This window comes from Leucoraja erinacea, chromosome 12 (genome assembly GCF_028641065.1).
Source record: "Leucoraja erinacea ecotype New England chromosome 12, Leri_hhj_1, whole genome shotgun sequence".
Lineage (NCBI taxonomy): Eukaryota > Metazoa > Chordata > Chondrichthyes > Rajiformes > Rajidae > Leucoraja > Leucoraja erinaceus.
In genome coordinates, this window is record NC_073388.1 from 12,591,631 (window position 1) to 12,612,346 (window position 20,716).

The following is a 20,716-nucleotide window of genomic DNA, read 5'->3' on the forward strand; positions in this document are numbered from 1 at the left end:
TTAGACTCCTTTGAACTTACTAACTCTCTTTACAAAACAAGAAAACACAGGAAATAGTGAAGCGTCAAATTTAACCCAAATTAAAATGTAAAGATGATAAGCATCTCTTCAGAGGTGTTTTTTTTCTGTAATTAAAGCATAGGCAGTTGTGGTTTTGGTATACAAGCTAAGACGGTTTTTTTTTTAAACTTCAGAAAAAAGACATGCAAATAAAGCTCATCAGTATACTTGGAATAGATTACACTTGGTATTTTCTATCAATTCAAATAATTTTATCATCTCAAATCCTTCAATTATATCCCTAATGGCCTACATTTAATGTATGCATCAAGGTCTCAGCAAGACAATTCCCAGACCTTTCATCCTTGTATTACCCCATGCTTTCCTTATTTCCTACTACAATTCTCCTCATTAACACTATATCTCCTCACACTGTTGTATGACTTTGACTCAAATGCCCCTCCATCTTTCGAATAATTAGTTTTTTTTATTGAAAACCAAACTTGCACACAGTAATAGGGAGCAAAGTCTCTTGAACAGACTATGGATGAGTAGAGCTACTGAAACAATGTGTCTATTATGCCCTTGTCCCACTTAGGAAACCTGAACGGAAACCTTTGGAGACTTTGCACCCCATCCAAGGTTTCCGTGCTGTTCCCGGAGGTTGCAGGTAGTGGAAGCAGGTAGGGAGACTGACAAAAATCTCCAGGAACCGCACGGAAACCTTGGGTGGGGCGCAAAGTCTCCACAGGTTTCCATTCAGGTTTCCCAAGTGGGACAGGGGCATTACTATCACCCATGTTGCTGCATGTTGTTTTTTTTTGACAACAGGCAGAAACTCCACCAGGAACAGCAAAATGTAAGTTGACTTTCTTAATAGACACCCAAGCTGGAAATGTATTTGTACAAACACCAAAAAATAAAAACACCCACCACAGTGGAGCAGAAAATACTCAACCAAAGCGACCCGCTTGGTTCTTAAAGCTCAGTGAGAAATTTTACTCCAGATTTTCTGAAAGGATTTCCAATTAACCTGGCATCTTTCTGTGATGAAACTCCCTCTGGTGGTCACTAACCAATCTCAGGGCAATTTACAATCACATTGGGCTGATAAATAACTGTTCTTATTTCTTTAAAGAGCAATCAAGTTTTACTAAAGTGCACACAGTTAAAAAATACTTCAGGTATATGGATTGCGGGGGAGGCATGTGGCATCAGTGACCTCTTTCTGCACAATATCCTCTTTAACTTGCAAGATGCATTTCATTTTAAAAGTAGAGTGACTACGATATGATTTGTTCTTTTATGAACCTTAACCCAATCTCATTTTTAAGTACCTGTTTTCCCAGGCAAGTCTTTTAACTTGTGACAAAATCCATTCAACTTCAGACGGTAAGGTATTCCAAAGTGTCTTTGTTTTGGAGACTAATTTCTGATCTGTCAAAACCTGTGAAACAGAATTCCACAATTTCAGTAGGACTATCATCAGTATGCAGTGCAACTAAAATTCTCAAAGTAGCTGTTAATTGGTATGTTGGTAAAATGTTATGACTGTCACTGCTTTTGCAAACCAAAACCATTTAATTCGCTACTAAGCAATAAATGTACATCAGCTGGCATATTAAATGATGGTAATACTAATCTGATTTTAAAATTGGAGAGAATATTGAAAAAACAACAGAAATACAAAGCAGCATTTCTTGCAATCGATAATCTGGCACCTTTGAGATTTTGGTTGTATCCAGTCTTGCAGATTTTCAGACTAATGGATGCGAATCTTATTAATAATCAAATGTGCTTTTTACATATTACACAGTAGAATAATATTGTCCGATTAATTTAAACAGCGGGTAATGTAAAAATCATTCTGTGCTCTTTGCCAGCTGCAAACCTAACCACATTCCTGATCAATCATGTTCCCACATTCCTGACTGTTGGTTTTCCACAACCCCCACCCTGGCTCCAACCACAGACACAGCCAGCACTCCAGACCTCAACTCTGACCAAATACCTGCTTTGCCCTCTGGACCACTGGCTCACATTCCCAACTATAGAATGATCCAGATGGCAAAGCACAAGGATTTCCTAATGAGCGGATAGTGTCAGCATTTTACTGTAGGTCAAATTTGTAAACAGAATGCCACAAATTAGTGATAGAATCGTGTAGCAGTTTAGAAAAAGGAATTTAAAAAGGGAATAGTCATCATTGATCATGGGTTTTAGAAGGACCAATTCCTAACCCATGGTTCAGAGAAAGTGGAAACTTAAGTCATATTTAACAGGACTTAGACCAATTGATTTTAGCTTTGTTAATTTCTCCGATTATTTTTCCCTTTAAACAAATCCTAATTTCTTTGAACTTCCCTCACTCCAGATTTTTTGTTCACCATTATTTCTGGAATATTTTTGTGCCTTCATCCACAAAGAGACAAAACATCTAATTTATTTCCATTCTTATATTCCACTTGTTTTTGAAATGCTTTGGGAATATTAACATGTATAATATCAAGGGATAAAAAAAATCCTCCGACATTCTTGGCTCAGCTAACCCAATCTCTGGTTATTGGTGAAGTCAGAATCAAGGTTAACATTTTAGTCTGAAGAAGGGTTTCGGCCCGAAACGTTGCATATTTCCTTCGCTCCATAGATGCTGCTGCACCCGCTGAGTTTCTCCAGCATTTTTGTGTACCTTTAACATTTTAGTGTCTAATACGGTGCATTGGATATACCAATTAGATGTTTTGCCTGCCCATTTCAAATAATCCTCAGCTAAATATTTACAACACATGGAGAACAAAAGATCTGGAGTGAGGCAAGTTTGTTTTCACAAAAATTAGTTTGTTGTCATTAGTTCATTTCCATGAAGATGGGAGAACTCCCCAGGTGAAAGTTATGTCACATAAATAGCTTTTAAACCAATTGAAATTCACCACCTCCATTTGGAATATTTTGGAGGACCAAGAAACCAAGAAGTACCCAGAACCAAGAAAACATTTACGTATTTAAAAATACAATTTTAAGTGAAGCAAAGCCACATCTAACTTTACCAGGTTTTGCAAAGTTTAGTTATTGAAATCTAATTGAAAATACAAATCTTCTCTAATTAATATCATACCTGGAACTGTTCTTTTTCATAGGAAGTCAGTAGCTCTCTGATTTTATCTAAGAAAAGAAACAAGGACAATTATTAGATATGTAAATGTATTACACTTAATAGAAGCATTTTTCTAAAATTAAATATTTCACTAATTTATCGCAATTTCAAGTTCTCAAATTTATTGTTTACATTGAAAATTTGTCAAATTAGAATGTTTTCTCACCCCAGGGAGAAAAGAGCACATTCCAGCCTTCATCTACCTCATCAATAAATTGCTTGCCCAAATTTATAGCCCAGAGGGGGAGATCTTTAACTTAGGTAAAGGAAATTTAGATATCTGTGAACTCTCAGCAACCAAACAATTCTGTGCTGAACACAACACAAATCGAATATTGTGGGCCATTGGGTAACTGGTCCAAAACAAGTCATCATCTGATTTGGCTGCAAGATGATATGAATATTCAATGTTTTTTTAAATCAATAAAATATTTCGTATTTCCAAGTGATGGCTGGCGTAAGTGCCAAGTTTACTTCAGTGTAAAAAAAAAAATTCTGAAATCTCAATTATTTAAAGATAAAATGTTATTTTCCTTCTGTGCACATACTTACAGTTTACAGTTTAGTTTATTGTCAGGTTCACCGAGGTACAGTTAAAAGCTTTTGTTACATGCTATCCAGTCAGCGGAAAAACAATACATGCTTACAATTTACAGTGTATAGATTAGGGAATAACGTTTAGTGCAAGGTAAAGCCAGTAAAATCCAATCAATGATAGTCCAAGGGTCACCAATGCGGTAGTGGTTATAGACTGCTCTCTAGTTGTGGTAGGATGATTCAGTTACTTGATAACAGCTTGGAGGAAATTGGGAAGGTAGACACAAAATGCTGGAGTACCTCGCAGGGACAGGCAGCATCACTGGAGAGAATGAATGGGTGAGGTTTTGGGTCGAGTCCCTTCGTCGGACTGATTGTGTGTGGGGGGGGAGGGAGAAGAAAGCTAACACGGGCAGGGCAAAGCATAGCAGGTAATAGGTTAATAGAAGCAAGGGGGGTTTTGATCAAAGATCCTATAGGATCTTTGGTTTTGATGGTTAGACAAAGGCCAGAGATGGAAAAAAAAGGTGTGCAACAAAGGGATTGAAGGGTTGCAAATTGTGAAGCCAGAGGCAGGAATATAGGTGGTGGATGAGGCGAGAAATTGGAGTCTAGGTGGGGCAGCCGAATGTAGGAATAGGTGAAAAATAGAAAAAATTAGAATACCCATTTTAGAAGAGAGCCTGGACAGTTGAAATAGTACCTGTACACTGTGAACAACTTGATTGTAATCATGTAGAGTTATCGCTGACTGAATAATATACAACAAAAAAGCTTTTCACTGTACCTCAGTACATGTGACAATAATAAACTAAATTAAATTGATTTAGGTTTTGCATAATGCACGAGTACCAAGTCATTAAACAAATTGGGGAAAATCTATTAAGAAATCTGGGCAATTATAATAATTATTAAAAAAATTAAAAATTTAATACAAACCATAAAACTCTTTCTGTTTCAGTTGTTCCTGTAATTGTACTTCATCATCTTCCTCTTCTTGCGAGTCCAAGATCCAAGTGTCCACAATATTATTCCCCAACTGTTGATTCCAATATTGCTGCCGCAGCCATTCCAAAACAAACTCACAACCTCAGGAAGAAATAAAAAAAACAAAATCATCGAAAAATCATTAAAATTTATACATTATAAAAAATATACATTATTAGACACCACTCAGTGAGGATAGTTGACATTTCATCCTCTACGATAATCCTCAACACTGTGCCTTGCAAGGATGTGTTTTCAACCTCCTCCTCATATATTCATGACTGTGCAACCAAATACCCAATCCAACTCAATTTCTAAGTTCGCAGACAACACTACCATAGTAGGCCGGATATCAAACAATGATGAGACAGAGTACAGGTGGGAGATTGAGAACTCTGTAACCTTGTGCCAAAACAACAACCTTGCCCTCAATGTCAGTAAGACAAAGGAGATTGCGATCGACTTGAGGAAACAAAGCAGTACACACAGCCCAGTATGGATGGATAACACCAAAGTAGAGATAATCGAAAGCTTCAAGTTCTGATGAAAACATATCACTAGTAATTCGTCCTGGGCCACCCATATTGAAGCAATGGCCAGGAACACACACAACGCCTTCACTTCCTTGGAAGGCTTACGAAGTTTGGCATGTCCCCAACAACCCTCACCAACTTCTACAGATATGCCTTCAAAAGCATTTTATTGTGGAACAGCTCCATCCAAGACCGCAAGAAAATGCAGAGTTGTAGACGTAGCCCAGACCATCATGCAAGCCAAGCTCCCGTCCATGGACTCTATCTGCAGTTCAAGCTGCCTTGGCAAAGCCACCAGCATAATTAAGGACCTGTCTTACTCCTTTTTCTCCCCAACTATCAGGCAAGAGGTGCAGAAGTTTGAAAACGCATACCTCCAGATTTAGGGATAGTTTCTTCCCAGCTGCTATCAGACAACCAAACTGTCATCTCACCTGCTAGAGTGTGGTCCTGAACTCCCATCTACCTCATTGAAGACTTTTGAACCATCTTTAATTAGACTTTATCTTGCACTAAATGATATACCCTTTATCCTGGATATGTGCACTGTGGACAGTTTGATTGTAATCATGTGTAGTCTTTTCCTTGATTGGACAACACACATGACCTCAGTACACAGGACAATGATAATAAACTAAACATTAGACAGACCACATGGAAATTTAAATCTTGAACCTTCAACTTACATTTAGGGACAAAATTCTTAAACATTTTGTTCTAAATAATTGTTCAAACTGACTTGTAGGACCAGGATCATAGTTTCTATACAGTGCCCTCCATAATGTTTGAGACAAAGACCCATCATTTATTTATTTGCCTCGGTACTCCACAATTTGAGATTTGTAATAAAAGAAGTCACATGTGGTTAAAGTGCATTTTGTCAGATTTTATTAAAGGGTATTTTTATACATTTTGGTTTCACCATGTAGAAATTACAGCTGTGTTTATACATAATCCCCCACCATTCCAGGGCACCATAATTTTTGGGACACATGGCTTCACAGGCATTTGTAATTGCTCAGGTGTGTTTAATTGCCTCCTTAATGCAGATATAAGAGAGCTCTCAGCACCTAGTCTTTCCTCCAGTCTTACCATCACCTTTGGAAACATTTATTGGTGTTTATCAACATGAGGACTCAACAAAGTTGTGCCAATTAAAGTCAAAGAATATAATAAGGAAAAAACCCAAACATCTGTCCTGCAGATCAGAAACACTCTTCATGAGTCAGGTGTGGATTTGTCAATGACCACTGTCCGCAGAAGACTTCATGAACAGAAATACAGAGGCTACACTGCAAGATGCAAACTACTGGTTAACCACATAAATAGGATGGCCGGGTTACAGTTTGCCAAGAAGTACTTAAAAGAGCGACCACAGTTCTGGAAGGAGGTCTTGTGGACAGATGAGATGAAGATTAACTTATATCAGAGTGATAGCAAGAGCAAAGTATGAAGGAGAGAAGGAACTGCCAAAGATCCAAAGCATACCACCTCATTTGTGAAACACGGTGCCTGGGCATTTATGGCTGCTGAAGGTACTGGCTTCAATACTAACATGACTACTTTCATTAATATGACATTGCCGTGTCCCAAACATTATGGTGCCCGGAAATGGGGGGGAATTATGTATAAACACAGCTGTAATTTCTACATGGTGAAACCAAAATGTAGAAAAATAGTCTTTATTAAAATCTGACCATGTGCACTTTAACCACATGTGATTTTTTCTATTACAAATCTCAAATTGTGGAGTACAGCGACAAATAAATAAATGATATGTCTTTGTACAAAACATTATGGTGGGCACTGTATGTTTAAGAGGGAAGATAGCCGCAGAACACTCTACCTAGTAGAAACAAAAAACTGCAGATGCTAATTTGTACCAAAGATAAACACAGAATACTGGAGTAACCCAGCGGGTCAGGCAGCATCTCTGGAGAACGTGGATAGGTGACATTTCGGGTCAGGGTTCTTCTTCAGAATTACTCAGTCCCGGCCCAAAACGTCACCCATCCTTTGTCTCTGGAGATGCTGCCTGAATTGCTGAGTTACTCCAGCACTTTGTGTCCTTCTTCCCTGCACTACGTGTCTGCCTTTGCTGAAAGTCACCAATCTATCCAACTGAATCTTTAATGTGACCACTTCCCAGAAACTACTATCTACACACTTTCCTGACTCCTGTTGACTCTTCAGTATCCACCTGCCACTCCAAACATGTTTAAACAGTGCCATGTTCAGCAAATGAAAAACATTGAAAATGTTATTACCTTTCCTGCACCACCCTAATGTGGGCAGTCTTCTGTGTGTTAGTTCGTGTCGGAGATTTACTATCCATTCTGGTATATTCATCTAAAAGTTAAAAAAAAAAAAGGTAGACATTTCTGCTATGATCAATTTCACTTCAGCCTACTCATTAATGTTAAATTAAAAACAAAATTTTGTTCACATTGTCTACGTTAGGTGGAAAGTATCCATAATAATGTGGTTAACCAGAAATATCATCAAACCTATTAAATCAGGATTTAATTTTTAATCCCAAGCATCTGCAGTAACCTACTACACCATCCAGCACTCATATTAGTAAACATTAAAGCAATGGGGACAAGAGCAAGTTACCTCTATTGTTGGACAGATCAATAACAATGATGGGAAAGAGATCTGTCATGGTGGTAGAACAACCTAGGCCTTAATGTCAGCATTGACCTAAGGAAGTGGATAGATGGGGAGGTGGGGGGGGGGGGGGGACATGGAGTGATGAATATAACCCTGTCCTCATCAACAGATCTGCTACAAGGATGGTAGACAGGTTCTTTCAGGTTCCTTAGCATTCATATCACCAGCAGACCTGGTCCATTCAGATTGGTGCAGTGATCAAGTAAGCACATCAGCATATTTATGTTCTTGAGCAACTGAGAACATTTTGGCATGTCCGCGAGGATTCCCTCAAACGTTTACAGGTTTGCTAGTGTTTGCTAACGGGATCCACGTCCAAGTAAGGCATCTTGACTGCCTGAAATCAGCACAGCCCATCATATGCTCATCACTTCCTCCCATCCAGTCTATCATTCACTTTTACATGCAACAGGGCGGTTGGAAGCATCATCAAGAATGTCTGACACCTTTACAATTAGTTTTTCTCTCTTCTCTCTTCTGGGAGAAAGTACAGGAGCCCGAGAGCCTACATGTCCAGACTTAAGAACAGCTTCTTCCACTCTATTATCCGATTTCCTAACCATTAATCCCTTTCACGTCCCCTTCACAGAGATGCTGCCACAGATCCTTAGTCTTAACAATCTCATTCAGTCCTTCCATTAATATACTTTTGTATTTGATTGCACTACATTAGGCTGCACAGCAATCATCGCACCATTCTGCTGTGTTGTACTCATTTAGTTATTGTTGGATTTATCATTCGTGTGTTTGTATATTATACAAGCTTCGTGTGAACAAAGAATTTCATTACGCCCTCATGTATGACACTAAACTAGTCCAAATCTGACCGTACTTGCAATATTGTATACAGTGCCCTCCATAATGTTTGGGACAAAGTACCATCATTTTTTTTATCCGTCTCTGTACTCCACAATTTGAGATTTATAATAGAAAAAAAAAAATCACACGTGCTTAAAGTGCACATTGTCAGATTCTAATAAAAAACATTTTTATACATTTTTGTTTCACCATGTAGAAATTATAACAGTGATTATACATAGTCTCCCCATTTCAGGGCACCATAATGTTTGGAACACAGCAATGTCATGTAAATGAAAGTAGTCATGTTTAGTATTTTGTTGCATATCCTTTGCATGCAATGACTGCTTGACGTTTGTGATTCATGGACGTCTGCGTTTCAAAGCCATCTTTAGTTTATGCTTGTTTTGGGGGCTATTCCCCTTCAGTTTTCTCTGCAGCATATAAAAGAAACGCCGGCCAATGAGTTTTGAGGCAAATAGGATTTGTCTACACACTTCAGAATTCATTATGCTACTACCATCAGCAGTTGTATCATCAATGAAGATAAGTGAGCCAGTTCCTTCAGCCCCACCAACGTGTTTCACAGATGAGGTGGTATACTTTGCATCTTGGGCAGTTCCTTCTCCTCCATACTTGCTCTTGCGATCACTCTGATACAAGTTAATCTTCGTCTCACCTGTCCACAAGACCTTTTTCCAGAACTGTGGTTGCTCTTTTAGTTACTTCTTGGCAAACTGTAACCCGGCCATCCTATTTTTGCTGCTTACCTATGGTTTGCAACTTGCAGTGTAGCCTCTGTATTTCTGTTCAGGAATTCTTCTGCGGACAGTGGTCATTGACAAATCTACACCTGACTCCTGAAGAATGTTTCTAATCTGTCGGACAGGTGTTTGGGGATTTTTCTTTATTATAGAGAAAATTCTTCTGTCATCAGCTGTGGAGGTCTACCTTTGCCTGCCAGTCCCTTTGCGATTTGTATGCTGACCAGTGCTCTCTTCTTAATGATGTTCCAAACAGTTGTTTTTGGTAAGCCAAAGGTTTGGCTGATGTTTCTAACAGTTTTATTCTTGTTTCTCAGTCTCATAATGGCTTCTTTGACTTTCATTGGCACAACCTTTGGTCCTCATGTTGATAAACAGCAATAAAAGTTTCCAAAGGTGTTGGAAAGACTGGAGGACTAGGTGCTGAGAGCTCTCTTATACCTGCATTAAGGAGGCAATTAAACACACCTGAGCAATTACAAACACCTATGAAGCTACGTGTCCCAAACATTATGGTGCCCTGAAATGGGGGGACTATGTATAAACACAGCTGTAATTTCTACATGGTGAAACCAAAATGTATAAAAATAGCCTTTAATAAAATCTGACAATGTGCACTTTAACCACGTGTGATTTTTTTTCTATTATAAATCTCAAATTGAGGAGTACAGAGGCAAATGAATAAATGATGGGTCTTTGTCCCAAACATTATGGAGGGCACTGTACATTCAAGTTGTTCCTACTTAAAGACTGGAGGTAGTGCAGCACAGGCTCACAAGACTGATTCCTTGTTTAACAAATTGTTGTCTTTGTGCAGAGTTAAGCAGACTGGGCCAATGCTTGGAGTCAAGAGGAAAAGAATCAGAGATTTCTTCTTGGAACAATTTTATTTTTGCGGGGCTTAACAGGAATGATAAAGCGAACACATTCTGCAGCTACAGTAGAGTATCTGGAACACGGACTCAGTCTCAAAATAATGATTGGTCATTCAGGACTCTGATGAGAAGAGATTTCTTCACAGAGGGCAATCAATCTTTTGAATTATTTGTCCAAGGTGTATGAGGAGGCTCATTTAGCTGAGAATTTTCATGATAAAAGCCACATTTTTGCATATTGAAGGAATCAACAAATATAGGAAACGTTTCACTGAAATAAAAGATCACTTATGATTCAATTGAACGATGGACTGGGCATGAAGTCTCCACTGCCTATTTTTTATGTTTTATATTGAAGCCAGGCTACAGAATACTAGTTAAAATAATCAGACTCAAGAGAAACAAACATTTAGTGATATTTATGAAATGTATACAAAATCACATTACTCACCTCATTTGCCAAACGTCTCAAAGGCACAACAAATCTTTTCTGCTTCCTTTCAGTAATCAGATTAACAAACCTACAAATTAATTATCCAAATTTGGTTAACCATTCTAAACAATTAGTAAAATGGTCTAAAAAATTCTACTGCAGCGACAAGTTTTGTGATCAGTCCTTACAATCATCATGCAGATGTGCCAATCAATGCTTAAATTAGCATTACCAAATAAATTGGAACCAAAAGCTTTTCACCAATTACATTTTGCCATCCCCACCTGTCCCATAATAACACTCACAATTCAATTGCCCAATTTTTAAAATCATACTGCCAATGGATATATTTAAGGTGGAGAGGAGATTGACAGTAAGGATGTCAAGGGTTATGGAGAGAATGCAGGAGGTTGAGAGGGAAAGATAGATCAGCCATAATTGTATGGCGGAGTAGACTTGATGGGCCGAATGGCCTAATTCTGCTCCTAGAACATATGAACTTGGGTAGCAGCAAATACAGAATTCTTATACAATTGCTCATGTAAAAAATAATAATTTACTTTGAACGTGCTTCTAGACTGAGCAGCAGCATTCTTAGCTACTGGATACAGCTTAAAAAAGCCCACCAGTGAATTTGGTGGTGAATGTTACAACCACATTCCACATTCTGTTTGGTTTATACTAGGCTGCAATGCAAGTTATCCCAAAGAACCCTAACAATGCAGGTTCAATAGACAGATGCCTCAGCCAGTTTGGAAGCAATTAAAGACATTTTTAATTTTAAAATCATGTACAAATACTATGGAGAAGTACAAAAGAAATCTGACCTTTTATTACTTTGGTAACACTGTTTACGTTTAGAAATCCTGAACATTATAACGCTCTGTTCCAGCGTTAGTTGGCAGAGGAATGGAACATTAAATTTTCTATGGACATATTCAAGATTCGACTTTTACGTCTCCACAAACCATGACAACCCCCGAATTATCCCAGCCCAAAGTATTCTGAAATTAAGCCGTTCTATTGAACCAATCTATTTTCACGAACATACACGAGATAAAAAATATGGAGCACATCTAAATTGGCACCGAGTCATCCACTTCAACCTTAATATGAACTTAATTTTAAATTAGAAAAGACTACAGTAAAACACACAAAAACAATATTAATAGTCCTGCCCAATTCTAAAGAAGCATAACCAAATCATATTGATCAACAAATTTCATTCTTGATTCATTGTCTGAATGAGGTTAACTGATCAAAGCTTCTGGGTTAAAAATAATCCCAAGAATTTGTTTGCTAGAAGGGGGGGGGGGGGGGGGGGGGGGGGGGGAAAGTATGGGGGATACGAGGGGAGGGGGGGGGGGGGGGGGAAAGTTTTGAAGATACGACAATCAAGTTTTGCTCGTAACACAATGGATGATAACGGCAAATGTCAATAGACTGCGAGAAATGGCAGAGAGTTGCAGGTGCAGCCCAGTCGATCACACAGACCAGTATCCCACCACTTACTTCATCTACACTTCAAGCTGCCTTGGAAAAGCAGACAACATAATCTAAGACTTGTCCCACTCCGATTACTACTTGGTATCCCTACGCCCATCCAGCAGAAGGTACAGACGCTTGAAAGCATGCACCACCAAACTCTGGGACAGCTTCTTCCCTTCTGTTGTCAGGCGTCTAGATGGTTCTTCCATACCATATAACCATATAACAATTACAGCACGGAAACAGGCCATCTCGACCCTTCTAGTCCGTGCCGAACACGTATTCTCCCCTAGTCCCATATACCTGCGCTCAGACCATAACCCTCCATTCCTTTCTCGTCCATATAACTATCCAATTTATTTTTAAATGATAAAAACGAACCTGCCTCCACCACCTTCACTGGAAGCTCATTCCACACAGCCACCACTCTCTGAGTAAAGACGTTCCCCCTCATGTTACCCCTAAACTTCTGTCCCTTAATTCTCAAGTCATGTCCCCTTGTTTGCATCTTCCCTCCTCTCAGTGGGAAAAGCTTATCCACGTCAACTCTGTCTATCCCTCTCATCATTTTAAAGACCTCTATCAAGTCTCCCCTTAACCTTCTCCGCTCCAAAGAATAAAGCCCTAACTTGTTCAAACTTTCTCTGTAACTTAGTTGCTGAAACCCAGGCAACATTCTAGTAAATCTCCTCTGTACTCTATTTTGTTGACATCCTTCCTATAATTAGGCAACCAAAATTGTACCCCATACTCCAGAATTGGTCTCACCAATGCCTTGTACAATTTTAACATTACATCCCAACTTCTATACTCAATGCTCTGATTTATAAAGGCCAGCACACCAAAAGCTTTCTTTACCACCCTATCTACATACATTAGGGTACTGTTCAATTCACTTCTATCACATTGGACTTTTTCTAAGAAACTGATGTGCCTCAATGCTGAGAACCATATTTTGCACATTTTATCTTTGCTTTTGTTTCATATATTGTACTTGACTTGTTTGACTTGAGTGTATTTCGAGTTATTTGATCTGTTTAGATAGCATGCAAAACAAAGTTGTTCACTGTACGTCAGTACACATGACAATAATAAGCCTAAACCTAAAGGCAAGATCAAAGTCACCATCCACTGAGATGTTCATCATGGAAAATGACCGGTCTCCATTTTCTGTAAAGACTTTCTCAAATGAAGAAAGATCAGTGGGAAAATTACCGAATGGTTATTGGGACTGACAAAATTTACCCCATGCAAGGAAACAATGTGTACAGCAGAGAAAATGGAAGAGCAGACAACTTGTAAAAAAGGTTATATCAAAAAGATTAAAAACCTCCATTTGGGAAAAAAAACAAATGTTACCTGACAAGAGCAAGCCCATACGAGAGTACCAGTTCACTGGATGCAGTTTCCCCTGCGTGATCATGAAGCTTGCAAAGAATTAGGTTTGCCGTGCATTCCACAGCAAGTGGGGTGCTATTGCCATACCTGAAGAAATAAAAAGTGAACTGCCATCAAGAGTCATAAAATAAGTTGCCAATGTTAATGACAGCCTAACTCAAGTTTTGTAAATCTTCAACGTGTCATTCTGATTCTTATAATGCCCCGACCGATCATGGCAAGCATACCATACATCATCTTTAACACTCAGATGGCTACTTTCAGGGAGTTACAGTACTTAACTGTACATCAGTGTCAATGCTGTTAAGGGTCCTACCATGACCTGTATAATTTCCCTTTACATTTGACCATCCAAAGAGTAACACCTCGCGCTTGGCCGGATTAAACTTCATCTGCCATTTCTCTGCGCACACCCTTTCATCTGCCATCACAACCAACGTCGGGGCACCCCAGGGTTGTGTGAGCTCAGCTATGCCGTTTACCTTTTATACTGATGATTGTCGTACAGATACACCGAATCAATATATTCTAATGTACTCAGATGATACAGTTCTTTTATCTCTTTTAAGTAACTCAGACAACCCCGGGCTGCACCAACTCGGCGTGAGCAAATTGGTCGAGTATATGGAAAAGTAAGTTTTCTATCATTATGCTATTGAGATGTATATTTTGGCAAATAATAAAATGTCCTGACAGCTTAAACACCAACTCCCTTTCAAAGATATTGTCAATTTGCTGAGGTTGATTATGTCCAATTAACAGCTAACAATTATGCCATTCCTTGGCATGCATCCGAGTAAAATGTAATTCAAAACCCACGTATGGTTTGCGACTTTTTTTAAACGAGAAATTTAGCTTCAGAATTGTTTTCTGCTGGAGTAACTCAGCAGGACAGGCAGCATCGCTGGAGAGAAGGAATGGGTGTCGTTTCATGTCGAGGCCCTTCTTGCATGTGCAAGGCTCAGCACATCCAAAGATACAGGTGTCAGAGGTTATGGAGAGAAGGCAGGAGAATGGGGTTGGGAGGGAGAGATAGATTAGTGTGTATGAAGGAACTGCAGATGCTGGTTTAAACCAAAGATGGACTTCTTCAAACTTTAAACTTCAGTCTGAAGAAGGGTCTCGCCCGAAACGTCACCCATCCCCTTCTCCCCCTCTACTTTTGTCTCCTTATAGAAACTTACAAAGTTCTTAAGGGGTTGGACAAGCTAGATGCAGGAAGATTATTCCCGATGTTGGGGAAGTCCAGAACAAGGGGTCACAGTTTAAGGATAAGGGGGAAGTCTTTTAGGACCGAGATGAGAAAATCATTTTTTACACAGAGAGTGGTGAACCTCTGGAATTCTCTGCCACAGAAGGTAGTTGAGGCCAGTTCATTGGCTATATTTAAGAGGGAGTTAGATGTGGCCCTTGTGGCTAAAGGGATCAGGGGGTATGGAGAGAAGGCAGGGATGGGATACTGAGTTGGATGATCAGCCCTGATCATATTGAATGGCGGTGCAGGGCCGAATGGCCTGCTCCTGCACCTATTTCTCTATGTTTATATGAGAGCCATGATATGAATGGTGGGGTAGACTTGATGGGCCGAATGGCCTAACTCTGCTCCTATCACTTGTGATCAGCCTGCAAAATGATCTGTGTGGGTTTAGGTCCAAGTCACCCCGACTTAACGGAGTCTTCTCTCTCCCAGCCCGTGCCTTCCATCACCACAGGAGTGACCTGACCGAGCCGAGCCGAGCCTCCCGCACCTGCATTTCCAGGCGGAGATCCTGTCCAGCGCCTGCCGCTGCAGTTTGCTGTCGCCGCAGTACAGGTACTCGATGACCTGGTCCCACTCGGCGCGGTTGATCCAGGCCACCAGTTGCTCCGGCCTCCCGCCGCCTCCTCCTCCCCTCGCTCGCGCTCTCGCTCCCATGGCAGCAGCAGCGGCAGCAGCGGCAGCGGGGGGTGCGACCCGACCCGGCCCGGCCCAGCGCCAACGAGGCAGGCAGACGGGGGGACAGGGGCGAGGGTGGTCTCTGCACGGCCACGCGGTGTTGCACCGAGATGGGTCCGATGTGGACGCAGTTGTCGGAGACAGAAGGTTCCGGGGCTGATGACGATTGTTCTTGTTTAAGAAGGAACTGCAGATGCTGGAAAATCGAAGGTAGACAAAAGAATAATAATAATAATAATAATCTTTATTTATATAGCACTTTTCAACAAAACCAGTATTTGAACCAAAGTGCTTTCCAGAGATTGATTAAATTAATTGAACAGATCAAATGTCAATAAATCCATAAAAACAAAAAAAGAGAAAAAAGAAAAGAACTCAATCAATAACCTGTGCCTGCCTTCTCCCCATAATCCCTTGACTCCACTAGCCCCTAGAGCTCTATCTAACTCTCTCAGAAACTCAACCACTGCACTACCATGCCACTTACATAGAAATATAGAAAATAGGTGCAGGAGGAGGCCATTCGGCCCTTCGAGCCAGCACCGCCATTCATTGTGATCATGTCTGATCGTCCCCAATCAATAACCCATGCCTGCCTTCTCCCCATATCCCTTGACTCCACTAGCCCCTAGAGCTCTATCTAACTCGCTCTTAAATCCATCCAGTGACTTGGCCTCCACTGCCTTCTGTGGCAGGGAATTCCACAAATTCACAACTCTCTGGCTGAAAAAGTTTTTTCGGGACATGACAATAAAACACTTTTGACTTTTGATTCCAGCACTGTGACAATCCCCTGTGTCTCGACCTTTCTATCAAACAAGAACAATCCTCAGGTACACAAAACAAAATGCTGGATAAACTCAGCGGGTGCAGCAGCATCTATGGAGCGAAGGAAATAGGCAACGTTTTGGGCCGAAACCCTTCTTCAGACTTTATGTAGTTTAAATTATAACTATTCTAAACACCTTATTTTGCTTCTTCATTCCATTTCCTTTGTTTGATAGAAAGGTCGAGACACAGGGGAGATTGACACAGTACTGGAATCAAAAGCCAAGAGTGTTTTATTTGTCATATGTCCCGAATCAGCAAATCACCCGTACCCTAGTTCTAACCCTACACACTGGGGCCAATTCACAGCATCATTTAAAATAAAGTTTAGAATAAAGGGGAGGTCATTTAAGACTGAGGAGAGAAAAAAACGTTTTCACCCCCAGAGAGTTGTGCATTTATGGAATTCCCTGCCACAGAGGGCAGTGGAGGCCAAGTCACTGGATGGAATTAAGAGAGAGTTAGATAGTGCTCTAGGGGCTAGTGGAGTCAAGGGATATGGGGAGAAGGCAGGCACGGGTTATTGATAGGGGACGATCAGCCATGATCGCGATGAATGGCGGTGCAGGCTCGAAGGGCCGAATGGCCTCCTCCTGCACTTATTTTCTATGTTTCTATGTAAGTGGCATGGTAGTGCAGTGGTTGAGTTTCTGCCTTGCAGCGCCAGAGACCCAAGTTTGATCCTGACTCTGGGTGCTCTCTGTACGGAGTTTGTACGTTCTCCCTGTGACCGTGTGGGTTTTCTCCGGTTGCTCCGGTTTCCTCCCGCTTCCCAAAGACGTGCAGATTTGTTGGTTAACTGGTTTCTAGTAAAATGTTCCTGGTGTGTAGGATGGAACTAGTGTACTAATGATCGTTGGTCGGCGCAGAGTTGCTGGGCCGAAGGGCCTGTTTCCATGCTGTATCTGAAATTCTTACTTGCAGCAGCACAACTGAGCAAAACACAGCCCCGGAGGAACTCATTGCATCAGGCAGCATAATTGGAGGGAATGGACAGGTGATGTTTTAGTTTTGGACCATTTTTCAGACTGAGAAAGATGGAACAGAGGTGGTGGTGGGACAAAGTCTGGCAAGTGATAGGTGAAGAGACAAAGAACTGCAGATGTGTAAGAAGGAACTGCAGATGCTGGTCTACACTGAAGATAGATACAAGAAGCTGGAGTAACTCAGCAGGACAGGCAGCATCTCTGGAGAGAAGGAATCGGTGACGTTCCGGGTCATGACCCATGCAATGCTGGTTTATACCAGTTACACACAAAGTGCTGGAGTAACTCGGCAAGTTTGGACAGCATTTCTGGAGAAAAAGGATGTGTGATGTATCATGTCTGGACTACTGGAGTCTGAAGAAAGGTCCCGACTTGAAATGTCATCTATCCTTTTCATCCAGAGATGCTGCCTGACTCGATTAGTTACTCCAGCACTTTGTGTCGATCTTTAGTGATAGATGAATGCAGGTTAGGGGATCATTGTCAAATGGGTGGAGTAAGTGACAAAGGCTAGAGGTGATAAGGAGAGGTCTGACAAATTTTTATTGTTTTCTCTGGAATGTGAGAGGCAAAGGGGAGATCTGATGGAAGTGTATAAAATTATGAGAAGCATAGATAGGGTAGACAGTCCCTCTCCCATTATCCTCTCCCCACCATCCCACTTCCAGTCCATCTTCACGGTGCGTTCCATCAGGCAGGCTAGAAATATCATCAAGGATGTCTACCACCGTGGGCATAGGGAATAGGAGTAGAATTAGGCCATTCGGCCCATCAAGTCTACTCTGCCATTCAATCATGGCTGATCTATTTCTCCCTCCTCACCCCATTCTCCTGCCTTCTCCCATAACCTCTGACATCTGTACTAATCAAGAATCTGTCTTTTATTTTTCAGTATTCTATCTTCTGAGAGAAGATAGAAGAGCTTGAAAGCATAGGCATCCATACTTAAGTATCATTCTGCAACAGTGCTATCAGTACTGCATTTGGTTATTCCGTTATTGTACTTTACCACATGCACAATTTCAGAGTGCACAATAATCTTCTAACATTCTGCTGTTTTACATTTGTGGTATTTATTTTTGTATTTATCATTGTTGTATGTATACTGTTTACTCAGTGAGCTTTATGTGAACAAAGAATTGTATTGCACCCTGGTGCATGTGACAAGAAATTAAACTAATCCAAAACTAATATAAACTACATCTAATATAATCTGTGAATCTCCTGCTCCATCACCTTCCTCTTCCATCCAAAGTCTTGGGTAATAGAAGTCTCTGATGTTCTTGAGAGAAAGCTGATTGTATTTTGTCCTCCCTTCCCAAATAACAGTAGGCTGAACAAGTCCAACAACTGCACACATTTAAATTCCTGTTTGAGCACCTACCCAGGTATGTATCACAAATTGGCACTTGAAATTATAATTATCTGAAGAAGGGTCTCGACCCGAAACGTTGCCTATTTCCTTCGCTCCACAGATGCTGCCTCACCCGCTGAGTTTATCCAGAATTTTTGTCTACCTTCTGAAATTATTATTAGTTCTTCAGCAAAAAACAAATTGCTCAAAGGACTCAGCGCATCAGGCAGCATCTGTGGAAGGAAATGGACAAATTATGTTTCGCAGGACTTACACGGTGAATTGGGAGTGTTGTAGAGCAGAGGCATCTAGGAGTGCAGGTTCCTGGTTCCTTGAAGGTTGAGGCGCAGGTAGATAAGGTGGTCAAAAAGGCCTTTGACACATTGACCTTCATCAGTCAGAGTATTGAGTATAGAAGTTGGGAGGTCATGTTGCAGTTGTATAAGACGTTGGTGAGACCACATTTAGAATATTGTGTTCCGTTCTAGGCACTATGATATAGGAAAGATATTCTCAAGCTTGAAAGGGTTAAGAGAAGATTTACAAGGGTGTCACCAGGACACCCTTGTAAATCACAAGGGTGTGAGCTATTGGGAAAGGTTGAGTAGGCTGGGTCTCTATTCCTTGGAGCGTAGGAGGATGAGGGGTGGTCTTATCGTCAATACTTCCGGTGGGCGGTGCGACTCTTGTCAGCAGCGGCCTCTGCAGCCCGTCCACGTTTTATTATTTTTTGTCTATGTTTCTATGTAGTTTTTTGTTATTTTCTGTTGGGGTGTGTGTGTGTGTGTGTGGGGGGGGGGGGGGGTGGGAGGGAGAGGGAAAATTTTAAATCTCTCCCTGCACGGGAGACCCGACCTTTTCTCGTCGGGTCTCCGTTATCGTTGGGGCTGCAATGAGGAGCGGCCTCCAACAGGAAGAGACCGGGGACTCTGGTGCCGACTCACGTCACCGTCGCGGAGCTGGCCGAGTCCGGAGCGGGTGGAGTGGTGGAGGAGTGCTGCTGCTGCTGCTGCTGCTGCGGCCCGACCGGAGAGTCGGAGGCTTCAACTGCAGGTCTGGTGGACGGCGGCACCGGGAGCCCGCGGGTCCCTGGAGGGAGACCGCTTTTCAGGGCTCTCGCAACGGCGACTTCTCCCGCCCGAGTTGCGGGGTCGAAGAGCTCCTGGAGCGGGGCCTGACATCACCGCCCCGCGCGGCTTGGAATGGCCGCGGGACTCTGCGAGCGCACGCCGGGGGCTCTAACACCAAGACCCGGTGTGCGACCTCGCACCACCCGGCGTGGCTTTAATGGCCGCGGGACAATCGCCATCGCCAGCCGGGGGCTTTGACTTTGACTCTGACATCGGGGGGGGGGGGGGGAGAGTGCAGTGGAGAGATAAGTTTTTTTGGCCTTCCATCACAGCAATGTGATGGATGTTTATGTAAATTATGTTGTGTCTTGGGTCTATTTGTTTGTAATGTATGGCTGCAGAAACGGCATTTCGTTTGGACCTCAAGGGGTCCAAATGACAATTAAATGTATCTTGTATCTTGTATCTTATCTTGTCTTGTATCTTATAGAGGTGTACAAAATCATGAGAGGAATAGATGCACAGAGTCTCTTGCCCAGAGGAGGGGAATTGAGGACCAGAGGATATAGGTTCAAGATGAAGGGGAAAAGATTTGATAGGAATCTGAGGGGTAACGTTTTCACACAAAGGGTGGTGGGTGTTTGGAACAAGCTGTTAGATAAGGTAGTTGGAGGTGGGACGATTCGATAATTTAAGAAACAGTTAAACAGGTACATGGATAGGACAGGTTTGGAGGGATATGAACCAAGTGTAGGCAGGTCGGACTACTAGTGTAGCTGGGATATTGTTGGCCGGTGTGGGCAAGTGGGGCCGAAGGGCCTGTTTCCACACTGTTTCACTCTATGACTCTTGGACACAAAATGCTGGAGTGACTCCGCAGGTCAGGCAGCATCTCTGGAGAA

The 20,716-nt window shown here is 41.5% G+C and overlaps 1 protein-coding gene across 1 annotated transcript in view; it reads right to left on the reverse strand.

The window, feature by feature from the left end:
- Positions 1–15,631, reverse strand: part of las1l (LAS1 like ribosome biogenesis factor) — a 37,635-nt gene extending 22,004 nt beyond the window's left edge. Inside the window, exons 1-7 of the mRNA XM_055643593.1 lie at positions 15,389–15,631; positions 13,602–13,727; positions 10,773–10,842; positions 7,479–7,560; positions 4,631–4,780; positions 3,116–3,162; positions 1,338–1,447 (exon numbers count right to left, since the gene is read on the reverse strand). Of these exons, the coding sequence (XP_055499568.1) occupies positions 1,338–1,447; positions 3,116–3,162; positions 4,631–4,780; positions 7,479–7,560; positions 10,773–10,842; positions 13,602–13,727; positions 15,389–15,555 (752 nt within the window). The 5' untranslated portion in view covers positions 15,556–15,631. The remainder of the gene's footprint in view (positions 1–1,337; positions 1,448–3,115; positions 3,163–4,630; positions 4,781–7,478; positions 7,561–10,772; positions 10,843–13,601; positions 13,728–15,388) is intronic.
- Between the last annotated feature and the right edge of the window lie 5,085 nt (positions 15,632–20,716).